Source organism: Hyperolius riggenbachi, chromosome 12, assembly GCF_040937935.1.
Source record: "Hyperolius riggenbachi isolate aHypRig1 chromosome 12, aHypRig1.pri, whole genome shotgun sequence".
Taxonomy (NCBI): domain Eukaryota; kingdom Metazoa; phylum Chordata; class Amphibia; order Anura; family Hyperoliidae; genus Hyperolius; species Hyperolius riggenbachi.
The window spans coordinates 15304219-15322869 of record NC_090657.1 but is presented as its reverse complement, the minus strand read 5'-3'; the positions used below and the strand labels follow the sequence as shown (position 1 = coordinate 15322869).

At 47.1% G+C, this 18651-nt stretch overlaps 1 protein-coding gene across 1 annotated transcript in view; it reads left to right on the top strand.

The window, feature by feature from the left end:
- Positions 1-13757: 13757 nt before the first annotated feature.
- LOC137542549 (all-trans-retinol 13,14-reductase-like) overlaps positions 13758-18651 on the top strand; it is a 56945-nt gene continuing 52051 nt past the window's right edge. Inside the window, exon 1 of the mRNA XM_068264557.1 lies at positions 13758-14179. Coding sequence (XP_068120658.1) covers positions 14014-14179 — 166 coding nt within the window. The 5' untranslated portion in view covers positions 13758-14013. The remainder of the gene's footprint in view (positions 14180-18651) is intronic.

The window sequence follows — 18651 nt, the reverse complement described above, 5'->3', positions numbered from 1 at the left end:
GAAAATGAACTGATCTGGTGTGCATCATCCCATTACAATACATTAGCTAGGCGGTGTGTGTTCCCCTCCCCCCCACTCCGCAAGCGTTTTTAAAAACCGCTCAGAACTGCTCTTGGTGTGCCCTATATGCGTGTCGGAAAAAGTGAGTTTTGAGGGAGTGGTTAAAGATTTTAAAGGTTGGAGAGTGACTGGTGTGTTGTGGAGGAGAATTTGAGAGAAGGGGTGAAGCACGTGAGAAATCTTGTATACCTGAATGCAAGGAGTTGATTCTAGAGGACAGAAGAGGGTCATGTGCAGATTTGAGATTGCGATTGAGTTGGTAGCTAGACAGTAGTGAGAACTGACGAGATGTACAGGGGGGAGAGATCGTGGAAAGCTTTGTAGATTAGAGCTAAGAAGAGTGTATAAATAAATATATATATTTTTTTTTAAGGGATGCTGACTGTTACATCTTTCTCTTTGCTAGTTTGAAGTGGATCAGAGATAAACTTTTACTCATTGCATAATTGTGTTCCTTTCATATAGTTTATAGGGCATTCCTCAAGCCAAATACTCTTTCTGTTTTGTTTTAATACTCTAATTCCCTATAAACTAAACAAGCCTCACCCACAGCTCCTTTTGTGCCTTGGCGCTGTAGCAAGGGCTTATGGGAGCTCAGTCTGGGCAGGAGGAGGAGGAGGAGATTACTAGCCATTGGTTTCAGAGGCAGAGGGGAGGAGGGAGGAGGAGAGGGGACTGAATTCACACACAGGCAAGCTGATAGCATTTCCAGTCCTCAGCTTGTGACAACTAGTGTTGGGCGAACAGTGTTTTTGCAACTGTTCGGGTTCGCCCGGATTTCGGGCTGTTCGAGTTCGATTCGGGCTTCGCCAGACACCTCGTGGTGTTCGGCCATGTGTTCGGCCATGCGGTCGAGCGTATGTTCGGCCTGACAGCGCATGGCCGAACGTTTGGTTCGCGCTGTGATTGGCCAAGCGGGTCACGTGGTTTGGGTAAATAAATACCCGAACCGCGTCATTTCTCCGCCACTTGCGTTTGGGTTTAGCTTTGGGTAGGCAGGCAGGTTAGACTCTCTCTCACCAGCTAGGCTAGCCAGGGCCCCCCAGCCTCCTATACTATATTTGCCACTGCACTGTAGTGCCAGTCAGCTCAGCGTGCGTTTACTGCTGGGATCAGTAGTACTTCTGTCCATCACCAGTATATAGCATAGTATATAGCATTGTCTTCTATTGCCACTGTACTGCCGGTCAGCGTGTACTGCTGGGATCAGTAGTACATCCGTCCATCACCAGTGTATAATATAGTATATAGCACTGTCTTCTATTGCCACTGTACTGCTGGGATCAGTAGTACTTCCGTCCATCACCAGTGTATAACATAGTATATAGCATTGTCTTCTATTGCCACTGTACTGCAAGTCAGCTTGTACTGATGGGATCAGTAGTACTTCCGTCCATCACCAGTGTATAACTTAGTATATAGCATTGTCTTCTATTGCCACTGTACTGCCAGTCAGCTTGTACTGCTGGGATCAGTAGTACTTCCGTCCATCACCAGTGTATAACATAGTATATAGCATTGTCTTCTATTGCCACTGTACTGCTGGGATCAGTAGTACTTCCGTCCATCACCAGTGTATAACATAGTATATAGCATTGTCTTCTATTGCCACTGTACTGCTGGGATCAGTAGTACTTCCGTCCATCACCAGTGTATAATATAGTATATAGCATTGTCTTCTATTGCCACTGTACTGCTGGGATCAGTAGTACTTCCGTCCATCACCAGTGTATAGCATAGTATATAGCACTGTCTTCTATTGCCACTGTACTGCCAGTCAGCTTGTACTGCTGGGATCAGTAGTACTTCCGTCCATCACCAGTGTATAATATAGTATATAGCATTGTCTTCTATTGCCACTGTACTGCTGGGATCAGTAGTACTTCCGTCCATCACTAGTGTATAACATAGTATATAGCATTGTCTTCTATTGCCACTGTACTGCTGGGATCAGTAGTACTTCCGTCCATCACCAGTTTATAACATACTATACAGGGAGTGCAGAATTATTAGGCAAGTTGTATTTTTGAGGAATAATTTTATTATTGAACAACAACCATGTTCTCAATGAACCCAAAAAACTCATTAATATCAAAGCTGAATATTTTTGAAAGTAGTTTTTAGTTTGTTTTTAGTTTTAGCTATTTTAGGGGGATATCTGTGTGTGCAGGTGACTATTACTGTGCATAATTATTAGGCAACTTAACAAAAAACAAATATATACCCATTTCAATTATTTATTTTTACCAGTGAAACCAATATAACATCTCAACATTCACAAATATACATTTCTGACATTCAAAAACAAAACAAAAACAAATCAGTGACCAATATAGCCACCTTTCTTTGCAAGGACACTCAAAAGCCTACGTCCATGGATTCTGTCAGTGTTTTGATCTGTTCACCATCAACATTGCGTGCAGCAGCAACCACAGCCTCCCAGACACTGTTCAGAGAGGTGTACTGTTTTCCCTCCTTGTAAATCTCACATTTTATGATGGACCACAGGTTCTCAATGGGGTTCAGATCAGGTGAACAAGGAGGCCATGTCATTAGTTTTTCTTCTTTTATACCCTTTCTTGCCAGCCACGCTGTGGAGTACTTGGACGCGTGTGATTGAGCATTGTCCTGCATGAAAATCATGTTTTTCTTGAAGGATGCAAACTTCTTCCTGTACCACTGCTTGAAGAAGGTGTCTTCCAGAAACTGGCAGTAGGACTGGGAGTTGAGCTTGACTCCATCCTCAACCCGAAAAGGCCCCACAAGCTCATCTTTGATGATACCAGCCCAAACCAGTACTCCACCTCCACCTTGCTGGCGTCTGAGTAGGACTGGAGCTCTCTGCCCTTTACCAATCCAGTCACAGGCCCATCCATCTCTGGCCCATCAAGGCTCACTCTCATTTCATCAGTCCATAAAACCTTAGAAAAATCAGTCTTGAGATATTTCTTGGCCCAGTCTTGACGTTTCAGCTTGTGTGTCTTGTTTAGTGGTGGTCGTCTTTCAGCCTTTCTTACCTTGGCCATGTCTCTGAGTATTGCACACCTTGTGCTTTTGGGCACTCCAGTGATGTTGCAGCTCTGAAATATGGCCAAACTGGTGGCAAGTGGCATCTTGGCAGCTGCACGCTTGACTTTTCTCAGTTCATGGGCAGTTATTTTGGGCCTTGGTTTTTCCACACGCTTCTTGCGACCCTGTTGACTATTTTGAATGAAACGCTTGATTGTTCGATGATCACGCTTCAGAAGCTTTGCAATTTTAAGAGTGCTGCATCCCTCTGCAAGATATCTCACTATTTTTGACTTTTCTGAGCCTGTCAAGTCCTTCTTTTGACCCATTTTGCCAAAGGAAAGGAAGTTGCCTAATAATTATGCACACCTGATATAGGGTGTTGATGTAATTAGACCACACCCCTTCTCATTACAGAGCTGCACATCACCTAATATGGTTAATTGGTAGTAGGCTTTCGAGCCTATACAGCTTGGAGTAAGACAACATGCATAAAGAGGATGATGTGGTAAAAATACTCATTTGCCTAATAATTCTGCACTCCCTGTATAGCATTGTCTCAGTGGCGGACACAGGCAGCAGTGGGCCCCTGTGCAAAATATCAATTGTGGGCCCCCCTGACCTGCGGCGCGCTTCGCGCGCCGCGCCCAAAAATGGGTGCACCTATTCGCGCGCCGCAAAAAATGGGCGTGGATAGAACCTGCGGCGCGTAGCGCCGCGGCAAAAAATGGGCGTGGCAATGACCGGATAAGGGCGGAGCTAACTGTAATTTAAAGTGATCCCGGGGTGAGAGTGATATGGAGGCTGCCATATTTATTTCCTTATAAACAATACTAGTTGCCTGGCGGCCCTGCTGATCTATTTGGCTGCAGTAATAAACTGAATTACACCAGCAACAAGCATGCAGCTTAATCTTCTCAGTTCTGACAATATTGTCAGAAACCCCTGACCTGCTGCATGCTTGTTCAGGGTCTATGGTTGAAAGAATAAGAGGCAGAGGACCAGAACGGCAACCAGGCAACTGGTATTGCTTAAAAGGAGAGAAATATGGCAGCCTCAATATTATTCTCACCTCAGGTTCCCTTGAAAAGTGCAACGCAAAGACAGTGGGCCCAAGTTTTGGTGACCCTTTCCCCAGAAAATTCACATAATTGTGCAGGTTTTCTCAAGAAAATACACATAATGTGAGCAGATTTGCCCAAAAAATACATTCAATCATGTCGGCAGATTTGCCCAGAAAATACGTGCAATGATGTCGGCAGATATGCCCAGAAAATACGTGCAATGATGTCGGCAGATATGCCCAGAAAATACGTGCAATGATGTCGGCAGATATGCCCAGAAAATACGTGCAATCATGTCGGCAGATATGCCCAGAAAATACGTGCAATCATGTCGGCAGATATGCCCAGAAAATACGTGCAATCATGTCGGCAGATATGCCCAGAAAATACGTGCAATCATGTCGGCAGATATGCCCAGAAAATACGTGCAATCATGTCGGCAGATATGCCCAGAAAATACGTGCAATCATGTTGGCAGATATGCCCAGAAAATACGTGCAATCATGTCGGCAGATATGCCCAGAAAATACGTGCAATCATGTCGGCAGATATGCCCAGAAAATACGTGCAATCATGTCGGCAGATATGCCCAGAAAATACCTGCAATCATGTCGGCAGATATGCCCAGAAAATACCTGCAATCATGTCGGCAGATATGCCCAGAAAATACCTGCAATCATGTCGGCAGATATGCCCAGAAAATACGTGCAATCATGTCGGCAGATTTGCCCAGAAAACACATGCAATCATGTAGCAAATTTGCCCAGAACATACATGCAATCATGTGGCAGACCTGCCCAGAACATACACGCAATCATGTGGCAGACCTGCCCAGAACATACACGCAATCATGTGGCAGACCTGCCCAGAACATACACCTGCTAAAATAAATAATAAAAAAAAAACATTTACTCACCTGCAGCAGCAGACCTCCTGTCCCAGCCTCCATCCGGCGCGCAGCTCCCATGGGTGGTTGGGTGGATAGGTAGCCTGGTGGGTAGGTAGGCAGCCGGGTGGGTAGGTAGGTAGCCCTTAGCCGGGTGGGTAAGTAGCCTGGTGGGTGGCTGGGTAGCCGGGTGGGTAGCCTGGTGGGTGGCTGGGTAGGCGGGTGGGTAGGTAGCCTGGTGGGTGGGTAGGTGGGTGGTTAGGTAGCTGGGTGGGTGGGTAGGTAGCCTGGTGGGTTGGTAGGTAGCCGGGTGGGTAGGTAGGTAGGTAGCCTGGTGGGTAGGTAGGTAGCCGGGTGGGTGTGTAGGTAGCCGGGTGGGTGGTTAGGTAGCCGGGTGGGTAGGTAGCCGGGTGGGTGGGTAGGTAGCCGGGTGGGTAGGTAGGTATCCGGGTGGGTAGGTAGCCGGGTGGGTGGGTAGGTAGCCGGGTGGGTAGGTAGCCAGGTAGATAGCCGGCAGGGTGGTTAGGTAGCCGGGTGGGTAGGTAGCCAGGTAGATAGCCGGCAGGGTGGTTAGGTAGCCGGGTGGGTAGCTAGGTAGCCGGGTGGGTAGGTAGCCGGGTGGGTAGGTAGCCAGGTAGATAGCCGGCAGGGTGGTTAGGTAGCCGGGTGGGTGGGTAGGTAGCCGGGTGGGTGGGTAGGTAGGTATCCGGGTGGGTAGGTAGCCGGGTGGGTGGGTAGGTAGCCGGGTGGGTGGGTAGGTAGCCGGGTGGGTGGGTAGGTAGCCTGGTTAGGTAGCCGGGTAGGTAGCCGGGTGGATGGTTAGGTAGCGGGGTAGGTAGCCGGGTGGGTGGGTAAGGTAGCCGGGTGGGTAGCTATCCGGGTGGGGGGCCCGACTCCTATCCTCCCTCACTCACCTCGGGGCCCCCCTCCCGGTATGCGCTGCAGCCGGCGGGAGAGCAGAAAATACAGGAAGTCTCCGGCCGGGGCTGCAGCAGACGCTAGAGGCAGCTGCTGCTTAGTTTCCGATATGTCTCCAAAGTTGGAGACCAAGCGGCAGCTGCCGCCCCGGCCGGAGACTTCTTGTATTTTCCGCTCTCCCGCCGCATGAGGGGGGGGGGCGAGGTGAGGGGGGAGGACAGGAGTTGGGCCCCCCAGGTTAAAAAAAAATAAAAAAAATAAAAATAAAAAAAATAAAAAAACCTGCAATACTTAATGGGCCCCTGAAGCAGCAGAACTTCAGGGGCCCTCGTGCGGCGGCACGGCCTGCACGGCCGTATGTCCGCCACTGCATTGTCTATTGCCACTGTACTGCCAGTCAGTGTGCGTGTACTGCTGGGATCAGTACAACCATAATGAAGAAATCCAGTGAAAGAGGGAGGGGCAAGGGAAGAGGTGTTTCCCCTGACGGTTCACGTAGAGGCCGCAGTGGAGCACCTAAGAAAACCCACTCAATACCACCCATGTGTGCCAGACAAACAACCCTCACTGATCCACAAAAGCAGGAACGGATAATGAATTGGATGACCTCTCAAGCGTCCAGCAGCGGGTTAAGCAGCAGCAGCACCAGCGCATCCTTGTTGTCACGCACGAGGTCCTCTGCCAGTTACAAGGAGCCAGTGGGCACAACGGTGACACAACCAGCAGCTACACCATGCACACAATGGCCGAATAACCAGTCCGAACAATTATTTCCGGACACAATGGCCTCTTCGGAGGAGCTATTCCCACTCCTACCCCCACAAACAATGGAACAGCCAGAAGTGTTGTGCCCGGATTCACAACCATTGTGCGAGGTAAATGCACCACGCACTGAAATGCAAGGCGAGGACGAAGACACCCAAATCCCTGAGCAATGTGCGCAGGAATTTGAATTGCAGGAGGTCCACCAAGAACATCTTGAAGACATGGGAGTGAGGTGCGCAGAGGGTGTTCTGGGGAGCTCTAGTCCACTGCACACACACACAGTCACAGATGAGGAGATGGAAGAGGAGGTTTTGGACGATGTGGACACAGACCCGGATTATCGAGTACAACCTCGCTGTCGGGATAGCAGCAGTACAGATGAGTCTGCTGCAGAACCCACTGCTGCAAGAGTTCGCCATGTGCCACAAAGTAGTCGGGGGCGGGGTATTTCGGACACAACAGGCATAGCCGTAGAAGTGAGACGCCAAAGAGGCACGAAAGAAACTCGCCAGCAAAGCAGGAGCTCAAAAGTATGGGCTTTCTTCGCCGACTGCAGGGAGGATGTTACCATGGTGATTTGCAAGGTGTGCAGGACCCGACTGAGCAGGGGGGAAAATATTAACAACCTCTCCACCACCAGCATGTGCCGCCACATGGTAGCCAAACATAGCACTCTGTGGTCAAACACGCAAGGCCAGGGTAGCGGCTCTCTTCCAGCCCCCAGCAACACTGCCTCCATTGTCACCAGACCCTCCTCAGCAGCAGCCCAGCCATTACGTGGTACACAAACATCCATAGTAGACGACGATGTCAGTTTCCACAACAGTCCTCTTGACGTTTCCCAGTCTTCAACGACCACGACAACAACAACCAACTGTCCTTCGGTGTGCGATCCTACGGTTCAGTTGTCTGTCCTGGAGATGTTAGAGCGCAAGAGAAAATTGCCAGCAAATGACCCCCGGGCCGTGGCACTAACAGCCAGCATAGCCAAGTTTGTGGCCTGCGAAATGCTGCCATATCGCGTGGTGGAGACAAACAGCTTCAAGCGCATGATGGCGCTGGCCATCCCACGTTACGTGGTTCCCAGCCGATACTATTTTGCGCGGTCTGCAGTGCCAGCGTTACATGAGCACGTGGTTAGCAAAATAACCAGAAGCTTGAAAAATGCAGTTGCCTGCTAAGTTCACCTCACCACAGACACCTGGACGAGTGCCTTTGGCCAGGGTCGATACATCTCCCTGACGGCGCACTGGGTGAACCTTGTGGAGCCTGGCAGCGACTCCTCACCGGCTACGGCGCGGGTGTTGCCCACGTCGCAAACTGCTGGACCGGCGTCCCTCAGAGATAACAGCAGCACTTACCTCGACTCTGACTCCTTCTCCTCCAACGCCTCTCAAAGCGGTACCTTATCCGGCATCGGTAACCCAGCAATAGGGTCGTGGAAGCAGTGCAGCACAGCTGTTGCCATGCATCAGCAAGCCTTACTGAAGCTGATCTGCCTTGGAGATAAGCAGCACACAGGTGAAGATATTTGGAAGGGAATCAAGGAACAGACCGATTTGTGGCTGGCACCGCTGGACCTGAAACCAGGCATGGTTGTGTGTGACAATGGGAGCAATCTCATTCGCGCTTTAAAGTTGGCTAAGCTGAGACACATCCCTTGCCTGGCACACGTTATGAACCTAGTTGTTCAGCGGTTCCTGAGGACATATCCAGGCGTGGCAGATCTTCTGCTGAAGGTGCGACGAGTGGCCAAATGTTTCCGAAAGTCCAGTACCGCTTCGGAGGGACTCACCAAGATGCAGGAGCGGTTCAATCTACCGAACCATCGCTTGGTGTGTGACGTACCCACGCGCTGGAATTCGACGCTGCACATGCTAGCACGCTTTTGCGAGCAGAAGAGTGCAGTGGTCCAGTACATGACGGCGCAGTACCAAGGCGCATCCGGACAGCTACCAAGCTTCTGTGGATCTGATTGGGCCACCATGTTGGACCTCTGCCAAGTCCTCCAAAATTTTGAGCAATCCACGTTGCTTGTGAGTGGTGACAACTCTTCACTCAGCATTACGATACCACTGCTGTGTTTTCTGAAAAAAATCAATGCTGCAGATCAAGGAAGCCGCAGTCAGGATGCAAGTGGGGGAATCTCAAGAGGACAACGATCAGCGTGATGATGATACCAACATCAGGCAATCTGCCTCAGGAAACGCTGGTCCTCCCGGCAGCTATGCTGAAGAAGAGGACGAGGAACAGCTGGAGTTGGAGCAGGACTTGGACGCCCCCACTGCCGAGGACAGAGCGGTGCACGTTGGACTTCCATGATTCAGCGGGAATGGACAGCAGAAGAAGACGAAGAAGAAGGTGGGCGATGGCGTAATGCTGGTGATGATGATGAGGGTGCGTCAAGCTCAGAAGAACATGATGAAGGGGGAAGCCCTCCAGGAGATCCCGTTCTTTGAACGGGATCTCCTGATCTCCGATCGCCGGCGGCGATCGGAGGGGCTGGGGGGATGCCGCTCAGCAGCGGCTATCATGTAGCGAGACCTCGTCTCGCTACATGAAAAAAAAAAAAAAAAATTTAAAAAACGTATTTGCTGCCCCCTGGCGGATTTTGACAAACCGCCAGGAGGGTTAAATGCTAAGAGCCTCAAATTTGGAGAATATATTAAGGAGATCAGAAGGAATAAGAGGGAAATTTTTTTTTTTCAAAAAGACCTTATAGTTTTTGAGAAAATCGATGTTAAAGTTTCAAAGTAAAAATGTATACATGTATAAAACCCGCCGACTTTAACGGTTAATAGCAAAGCCTGCTTAACGTTTAGGAACACCAAATTCCTAGGGTATATTAAGGGAATCAGTGGGAATAAGAGGAAAAAAAATTTCAAAAAGACCTTATAGTTTTTGAGAAAATCGATTTTTAAGTTTCAAGGGCAAAAATGTCTTTTAAATGCGGAAAATGTCAGTTTTTTTTTGCACAGGTAACAATAGTGTATTATTTTCATAGATTCCCCCAAGTGGGAAGAGTTTTACTTACTTCGTTCTGAGTGTGGGAAATATATAAAAAAAAACGACGTGGGGTCCCCCCTCCCAGACCTCTTTAACCCCTTGTCCCCCATGCAGGCTGGGATAGCCAGAATGCGGAGCACCGGCCGCGTGGGGCTCCGCACCCTGACTATACCAGCCCGCATGGTCCATGGATTGGGGGGTCTCGGAAGGGGAGGGGCAGCCAAGCTTTCCCCTCCCCCTCCGAGCCCTTGTCCAATCCAAGGACAAGGGGCTCTTCTCCACCTCCGATGGGCGGTGGAGGTGGAGGCCGCGATTTCCTGGGAGGGGGGTTCATGGTGGAATCTGGGAGTCCCCTTTAAAAAGGGGTCCCCCAGATGCCCACCCACCCTCCCAGGAGAAATGAGTATAGAGGTACTTGTACCCCTTACCCATTTCCTTTAAGAGTTAAAAGTAAATAAACACACAAACACTTAGAAAAAGTATTTTAATTGAACAAAAAACATAACCACGAAAAAAGTCCTTTAATATTCTTAATTAACCATTAATACTTACCTGTCCCTTTAAATAAATGATCCCTCGAAATAGCCTCGGAAATGTTCTATCAGTTACAATGTAACAAAGTTATTACAATGTAACAACTTTGTTACATTGTAACTACGCCGCACCCGACGTCACTCACCGCTCAGCCACCGCATACGCGTCTGCGCTGCACGGACCCGACAGAGCTCTGAGCTATATAGCTCAGTGCTCTGAGAAGCATCTTTGAATTTGGGCTCAAAGGAGCCCCATTGGTCCTTAGCAGACCAATGGGGTTCCTTCAAATCAGAAGGAACCCCATTGGTCTGATCTCCTTAATATATTCTCCAAATTTGAGGCTCTTGGCATTTAAGGGGGCTTTGCTATTAACCCTTAAAGTCGGCGGCTTTTTTACATTATACGGAGCGTTACGGTTTAACGCAAAATTACGGTAGCGTTTAATGCGAAATTACGGCATGAACGAAACGCGAAATTACGCGTTGAAAATTACGCTTACGGTATTTTCAATTACGATTTTAATGGCAATTACGCTACCGTAATTTCGCATCGTAATCGCAAATTTCGCATGCGTAATTATAGTAATGCGAAATTACGAAAATTTCGGCTCAACTCTAGGTACAAAGACAATGTTCCCAAACTCATTGGAGAAACTGTCAGACAGGTCAAAATGGAAGAATACCAGCAGGCCCTTGTGGAGACATTAGAGAGGAGATTGACATCCTCCTCCTCTAGCCAGTTCCACGCCGACAGACTGACTTCCGCAAACCCAGGACGAGGAGGGGAACAAAGAACGCAAGCTGCAGCTAGTGCCCACAAGGGAATGGTATCGCCAGTGTCCTTGGAGTGGCAAAATTTTCTGACACCCATGCAGCAGCCCACAGAACAGCAATCGCCCAGTTCCACCTACAACACCGCTCGCCTGCAGAAGATGGTCAAGGACTACATGTCAGATGGCGTAGCCGTGTTGAACAATCCATCTGCACCCTTCAACTATTGGGTCTCTAAGCTACACACCTGGCACGAACTGGCAATGTACGCAATAGAGGTGCTGGCTTGCCCGGCAGCCAGCGTTATGTCGGAACGCTGTTTCAGTGCTGCCGGAGGCATCGTCACAGATCGGCGTATCCGCCTCTCCACAGAAAATGCAGCCCATATGACTCAAATTAAAATGAATCAATCCTGGATTGGAAACGACTACGCAACACTCCCGGACCCCAACCAAGTAACATGAACAGTGAACATCTGTGCTGGGTTAGCGTTTCCGGTCCCTGTTTATTGAACCTCTCATCTGTATTACATTTATGACTGAATGGCAGATTGTAGGCCCGACACGCGTCAGTTGAACCTTGTGATTTTACATTTGCCTTGTGGAATTCCTGAATAAAGAATCACCAGCATTTTCTACCATTGTTGGCCTGCGGATCCTTCTGTGTATATTTCTGGATTGGCCTGGCTCCCCAGATCCTGCACCCACTGGTCGAATTGGTAGGGGGTAATGAGCGTTTTGATTTCTCATTCCATAACATGAACAGTGAACATCTGTGCTGGGTTAGCGTTTCCGGTCCCTGTTTATTGAACCTCTCATCTGTATTACATTTATGACTGAATGGCGGCAAAAGGCATTGCTATTCGCACGCTTCTTGTCCTCATGCAAGGCCTGGGTTGTTGTGTCTCAAAGCATGGCCTTCTCCTCCTGCGCCTCCTCCTGTTCCATCACGTGTGCTGCTGCTGGGTTAGCGTTGTCGGTCCATGTTTATTGAACCTCTCATCTGTATTACATTTATGACTGTATGGCGGCAAAAGGCATTGCTATCCGCACGCTTCTTGTCCTCATGCAAGGCCTGGGTTGTTGTGTCTCAAAGCGTGGCCTTCTCCTCCTGCGCCTCCTCCTGTTCCATCACGTGTGCTGCTGCTGGGTTAGCGTTTCCGGTCCCTGTTTACTGAACCTCTCATCTGTATTACATTTATGACTGCATGGCGGCAAAAGGCATTGCTATCCGCACGCTTCTTCTCCTCATGCAAGGCCTGGGTTGTTGTGTCTCAAAGCGTGGCCTTCTCCTCCTGCGCCTCCTCCTGTTCCATCATCACGTGTGCTGCTGCTGGGTTAGCGTTGCCGGTCCATGTTTATTGAACCTCTCATCTGTATTACATTTATGACTGTATGGCGGCAACAGGCATTGCTATCCGCACGCTTCTTGTCCTCATGCAAGGCCTGGGTTGTTGTGTCTCAAAGCGTGGCCTTCTCCTCCTGTGCCTCCTCCTGTTCCATCACGTGTGCTGCTGCTGGGTTAGCGTTGCCGGTCCCTTTTTACGGAACCTCTCATCTGTATTACATTTATGACTGCATGGCGGCAAAAGGCATTGCTATCCGCACGCTTCTTGTCCTCATGCAAGGCCTGGGTTGTTGTGTCTCAAAGCGTGGCCTTCTCCTCCTGCGCCTCCTCCTGTTCCATCACATGTGCTGCTGCTGGGTTAGCGTTGCCGGTCCCTGTTTATGGAACCTCTTATCTTTTTTTACATTTATGACTGCATGGTGGTAAAAAGCATGCTATCCGCACGCTTCTTGTCCTCATGCAAGGCCTGGGTTGTTGTGTCTGAAAGTGTGGCCTTCTCCTCCTGCGCCTCCTCCTGTTCCATCACGTGTGCTGCTGCTGGGTTAGCGTTGCCGGTCCCTGTTTATGGAACCTCTTATCTTTATTACATTTATAACTGCATGGCGGCAAAATGCATGCTACCTGTGCAAAGAAAACAACATTTCCCGCATTTAAAAGACAGTTTTCCCTTTGAAACTTTAAAATCGATTTTCTCAAAAACTATAAGCTCTTTTTGCTTAAAAAAAATTTCCTCTTGTACCCACTCCCAAGGTGCACATACCCTGCAAATTTGGGGTATGTAGCATGTAAGGAGGCTTTACAAAGCACGAAAGTTCGGGTCCCCATTGACTTCCATTATGTTCGGAGTTCGGCGCGAACACCCGAACATCGCGGCCATGTTCGGCGAACGTTCGCGAACCCGAACATCCAGGTGTTCGCCCAACACTAGTGACAACGTGACAAACAGAACCTGGCTGCCCTCATTGTATCACATGAATAAATAATCATAAACTGTTGAAGCTGTTTGCAGCTAGATATGTTATCTAAACTTTAGATGAGATATATAGACAAGTTACTGTTTATAGTTAGTTTTTCATCTCCGATCCGCTTTAAGTTCCATTCTGTGAGTTTTTTTTTCTATATGTTCAGCTACTTTCAGGCTGCAAAGCAACACAAATGTTAATCTTACGATGGGGGGTGACTCCGTTCTGTACCCACACTGCACAGGGGCTTTCAGGCTCACTGGATTAGCTGTGGTATTGTACTGTTTGTACTGTTTAATTCCCAATCATTTACAAGTGACAGGCATGTGCAGCCAGTGTGTGGCAATTTCCCTGCCCTCTCTACAGTACTTGGGTGTGAACATATCTGACGTTTGCCTGCTGCGTAGGGAAATATCAGTGTGGATCCAAAGTCTCTGTTCTGTAGGAACACTAACCTTTTGAGCCAAGTGTAAATAATATATTTGTGGCGAGCAGGGTTGATTTAATATGGTTTTGCTTTGGATCATGTGCATTTTTGAGTGATTGCTGCCTGTCTGTGAAGACTTTAGTCTGTGATCACATTTCTGTTTAGTCTTGTGTTGTCTGTGTTGTAGCTGAGCACTCCACATTTGCTGCCTGTGCTGCTGGTAGTGTGCAGTGTGTACGTAGCTGTTTGGTAGGTGCGCCCAATAATGACACTGTGGACAGCGTGTGCCCTCCTGGCCGGAGCTGTGCTGCTGCTGTATCTCTACCTGCGCTTCTATTGCGGATGGGGCGCGCTGTTCCGGGAGGATTGCGTGAGGCCACCAAAGCCGCTGGTCACCGACAAGAGGACGAGAGACAGAGTGCTCAAACAAGGTGCGTACAGGATTGCCTTCCCCTCTCATAGAAGGCTGGATTTATACTTTTTGCCTCCAGGTCAGTAATCTTGTGGCAGCCCCTTTCTATCTGCAATCTGAGTTACAACAGGGGCGTCGCTAGCCCCAAAGATTGGTGGCACGTGCCCCGGATCTATTCTGGGGTGCCCCGGATGTCCCCCAGGCAGAGTCAGCTGTGGTACCTCAATGGTGGGCATGCTGGGAGCTGTGGTGCATCAGTCGGGGGTATGCTGGGCACTGTGGTGCCTCCATGTAGGCATACTGGGTGCTGTGGTGCCATGCTGGGTGCTTTGATGCCTTTATAGGTGCACACAGGGAGCTGTGGTTCTTCTATGGGGCATGCTTGGAGTTGTGGTGGGGTGGGAGAATGGGAAGGGGTCCACCAGAAGGTCAGGGAATGCTATGGGGGAATTGCTAGATAACCTGGTGGCAGGCCAGCCCGCCCACCAGAAAGCCAGACCAGCCAGCACAGAGGCCAGGTAATTCTGCCTAGTTATATTTAAGTGACTCTGACTATTTATGTGATACGGTGCATTTTTTTTATATTAATGGAGAAGGGGCTTCATCCAAAATTAAAATTGCTGGGCAGGCTTACTTAGACCGCTGTTAAGTTCATGTAAATTTGGCTCTACCCTTGACCACACCTACATTATGTTGTGTGGCCACACCCACATTATGGTGTGTGGCCACACCTATTTTCCGACAGTACCCAAAAGTGCCCTGGATCTCTTAGGATCCTAGCACCGCCCCTGATTTACAATATACTGCAGTCACCCCCTTCCATGGGCAACCCCCATTTCAGCACCGTTTCAGATGAGTCTGACAATCAGCATGTTGCTCTGTGCATAGAGAGGGAACGGGGAGGATAAGTGGGAGTGAAAGGCTGGCGTTGTCAGTGGTACATAACATTAGCGATCGGATGTCTATATTTATAGACTGCCTCCTACTTACAAACAGGGTCTGTTTTGGGAGATTGTAAATTAAATTTGTTTGTAAGTTGAGTCCTGTGCTAAACATGGTGAAACATGGATACATTACTTTCGGACAACTCTGGATTTGGATGTACAGGTAGAACGAAAGACTCGCCCTTCAGTGTTTCCATGGGAACATGCCCACATTTTTTTTTTCAATTTAGACTTGTAGTTTTTGAAAATAATGATTTTAACCACTTCACCCCAAAGCGTTTTTTACCCTAACGGACAAGAGCGATTTTCACCTTTCAGTGCTCATCCCTTTCATTTGCCAATAGCTTAATCACTACTAATCACAATTAAATTATCTATATCTTGTTTTTTTCACCACCAATTGAGCTTTTTGGGGTTGATATTTGTTTACAGTAATTACTTTCTTCTATGCATTTTAAAGGGAAAAACATGAAAAAAATACACTATTTCTCCGATTTCATCCCTTATAGTTTTAATATAAACACTGCTACTATACATAAAACCCACACATTTTATCTGCCTATTTGTTTTGGTTATCACAAGATTTTAATTATGTTCCTAGTACAAAGTATGGTGACAATATAGTGTTTAGAAATAAAGGTGCATTTTTTGTTTGGTGTTTTTTTTCCCCATTATTTTCACATCCACGGGAATGCACATGCACGCGCGGGAGCGCGCACATGCACACGCGGGAGCGCGCACATGCACACGCGGGAGCGTACACATGCACACACGGGAGCGCGCACATGCACACGCACAGCGGCAGCAGCACTGTCTGACTTATGAAAACGTCCTGGAGCCATTAAGAAGCCCTAGCAGGACATTTTTAAAAGTTAGCTTGTCATTAAGTGGTTCAAAAATTAAAAGAAAAAATGACTTTTTAACTTGTCTAAGCAGGCTCAGAGGGCAGACGTGACAAAGAGGGGGACACTGGAGGCACAGGGGTGGGGGGGGGGGGCACAGAGGAGGTACAGGGGATAGAGATAGCTAATTGACTTCCGACTTAAGAACAGATGCAGGTTAAGGATGAACCTACAGTCCCTATCTCGTTCATTAACCGGAGATTACCTGAATAGTATAGTTCTTTTAAAGTAAAACTGAGACAAGAATAAAGAAAGATTTGATACTTACCCGGGGCTTCCCTCAGCCTCATAAACACAGCGGAGCCCCTCGCCAGTCAATCTCTTCTGCACATGCAGTGGCCCCTCCGCACATGTGTAGAAAAGCCAGACTGGCACGGCTGAGCCAGATTACCGGCACTGATAGACGAAGAACGCAAGCACTTGGGAGGACGGCGAGGGACTCAGCGGTACTCATGAGGCTGGAGGAAGCCCCGGGTAAGTATCAAATCTTTCTTTACTTGCGTCGCAGGTTTACTTCAAAGTGTTACTTATGACAGTTTATATAATAACATAATACGTAAGAACTAAAATTTGTAATAAAAATCAATTTTTCACATTTTGTACATGTAGACAACTTGGTTTGTATCTCTGAAATGTTGGAACTCGAGTCATTTGTAAGTAGGGGATTACCTGTACCTGGAAAAGAAAAATCTGCTTCAATTGGGCAACCTAAAGGTGGCCACTAACGGTCCAATCTCTAGCGCAAAATCGTTTGAGCGATCAGAAATTCTGATCGGATTGGTTGTAAATAATCTCTGTTAATAGACACAATGGATTACGAATGATTATAAAAACAATCGTCCGATTGAATTTTCGTCTAACCAAAATATGGATTTTCTTCTTGGTTGTGATAGAAAGGAAGCAAAGATTGGTTTGTTGATGGTGTAGTGAACGATTTCACTTCCGATCAGAATTTCTGATCGCTCCAACAATTTTTCGCTAGAAATTGGATCGTTAGTGGCCACCTTAATGCTAAGTACACACATTACATGAAGTTATTGTGTAGAAATGATTACTGACAAATGATAATTAGCTGTGAACGATTTAATGTGCAAAGATTATGGGAAGTTAAAAACTCTGTACTAAGATAGACAATTTGGGTGCCAGCTGCTAGTGGACAAAATGGGTACTGTCATTGACATCAATACAAAGTAGCAGCAAGCGGGCGCCCAAGTCGGAATACGGGCAACTGATAACGTGTATCGTAATAAGTAGGAGATGCAGAGGTTGCGACCACACCAGGGCCTCTTGGCCTGAGGGATCCACCTAGGGTCTCTCTTTAACCACTTGCCGACCGCGTCGCGCTGATGGGTGTGGACGCGGTGGCAGCCCCAGGACCGCCTAACGCCGATCGGCATAAGGTCCCTGTTACTAAATGAGGCACATGTGGTATCATTTTAACCGTGACAAGTTGTAGAATTCCTTTTGGTGTGTCTAAAAGCTGTGACCCACGTCACATGAAAAATAGGTAGGGACAAACTCAATCAAACGTAAAAAGTAATTTTCAGAATTTTGATCAAACTTGGGAAAAAATTTTAAGCAACACTACAAGAGACATATGTGGTATCATGTTAATCGTGATAGGTAGTAGAATAGAGTTTAAAGAGTTTTAGGGTTTAAGCACATGTCTCTTGTATTCTTTTAAGTCACAAACTGAATCAAAAGAAATTAAATTTTGCATATTCTGTACCAAAATAAAAGACTTGTAAAATGAAAACAATGTGACAGAATATAAAAAGAAAAAACATATATTGTTACCTTAGGAACCTGGCTTTTTTAAATATGTATACCATGAGGGTATATTACTATTATTTTTCAAAATAAGGCCTTGTAATCAAGGATAGTGTACAACGAGAAAACAAAAAATAGAAAAAAAGACACCTTTATTTCCAAATACAATATTGTCACCTTACATTGTGCTAGGAACATAATCTAAATGTTGCAATAACCAGGATGGATGAGCAAATAAAATTAGTGGGTTTAACTTATAGTCAGCACTGTTTAATGTAAAGCTATAATGGATGTAATTGGAGAAATAGTTTTTTTCTTTTTCCCCCCTTATTTTCCCTTTAAAATGCATAGAAAACAAGGTGATTACTAAACAAAATTAACACACACTACAAGCCTAATTTGTCCTAAAAAAAACAATATATAGATCATTTAGATGTGATAAGTAGTAATAAAGTTATTGGCAAATGAATCGGAGCAGCGCCTATATGTGAAAATTGCTCTCGGGCTGAAGTAGTTAAAGGATACCCGAACTAAAATGTGACATAATGAGATAGACATGTGTATGTACAATGCCTAGCACACAAATAACTATGCTGTATTCCTTTTTTTATTTCTCTGCCTGAAAGAGTTAAATATAAGGTATGCAAGTGGTTGACTCAGTCCTGACTCAGACAGGAAGTAACTTCAGTGTGACCCTCACTGATAAGAAATTCCAACTATAAAACACTTTCCTAGCAGAAAATGGCTTCTGAGAGCAAGAAAGAGGTAAAAAAAGGGGAATTTATTATCAGTGAGGGTCACACTGTAGTCCCTTCCTGTCTGAGTCAGGACTGAGTCAGCCACTTACATACCTGATATTTAACTCTTTCAGGCAG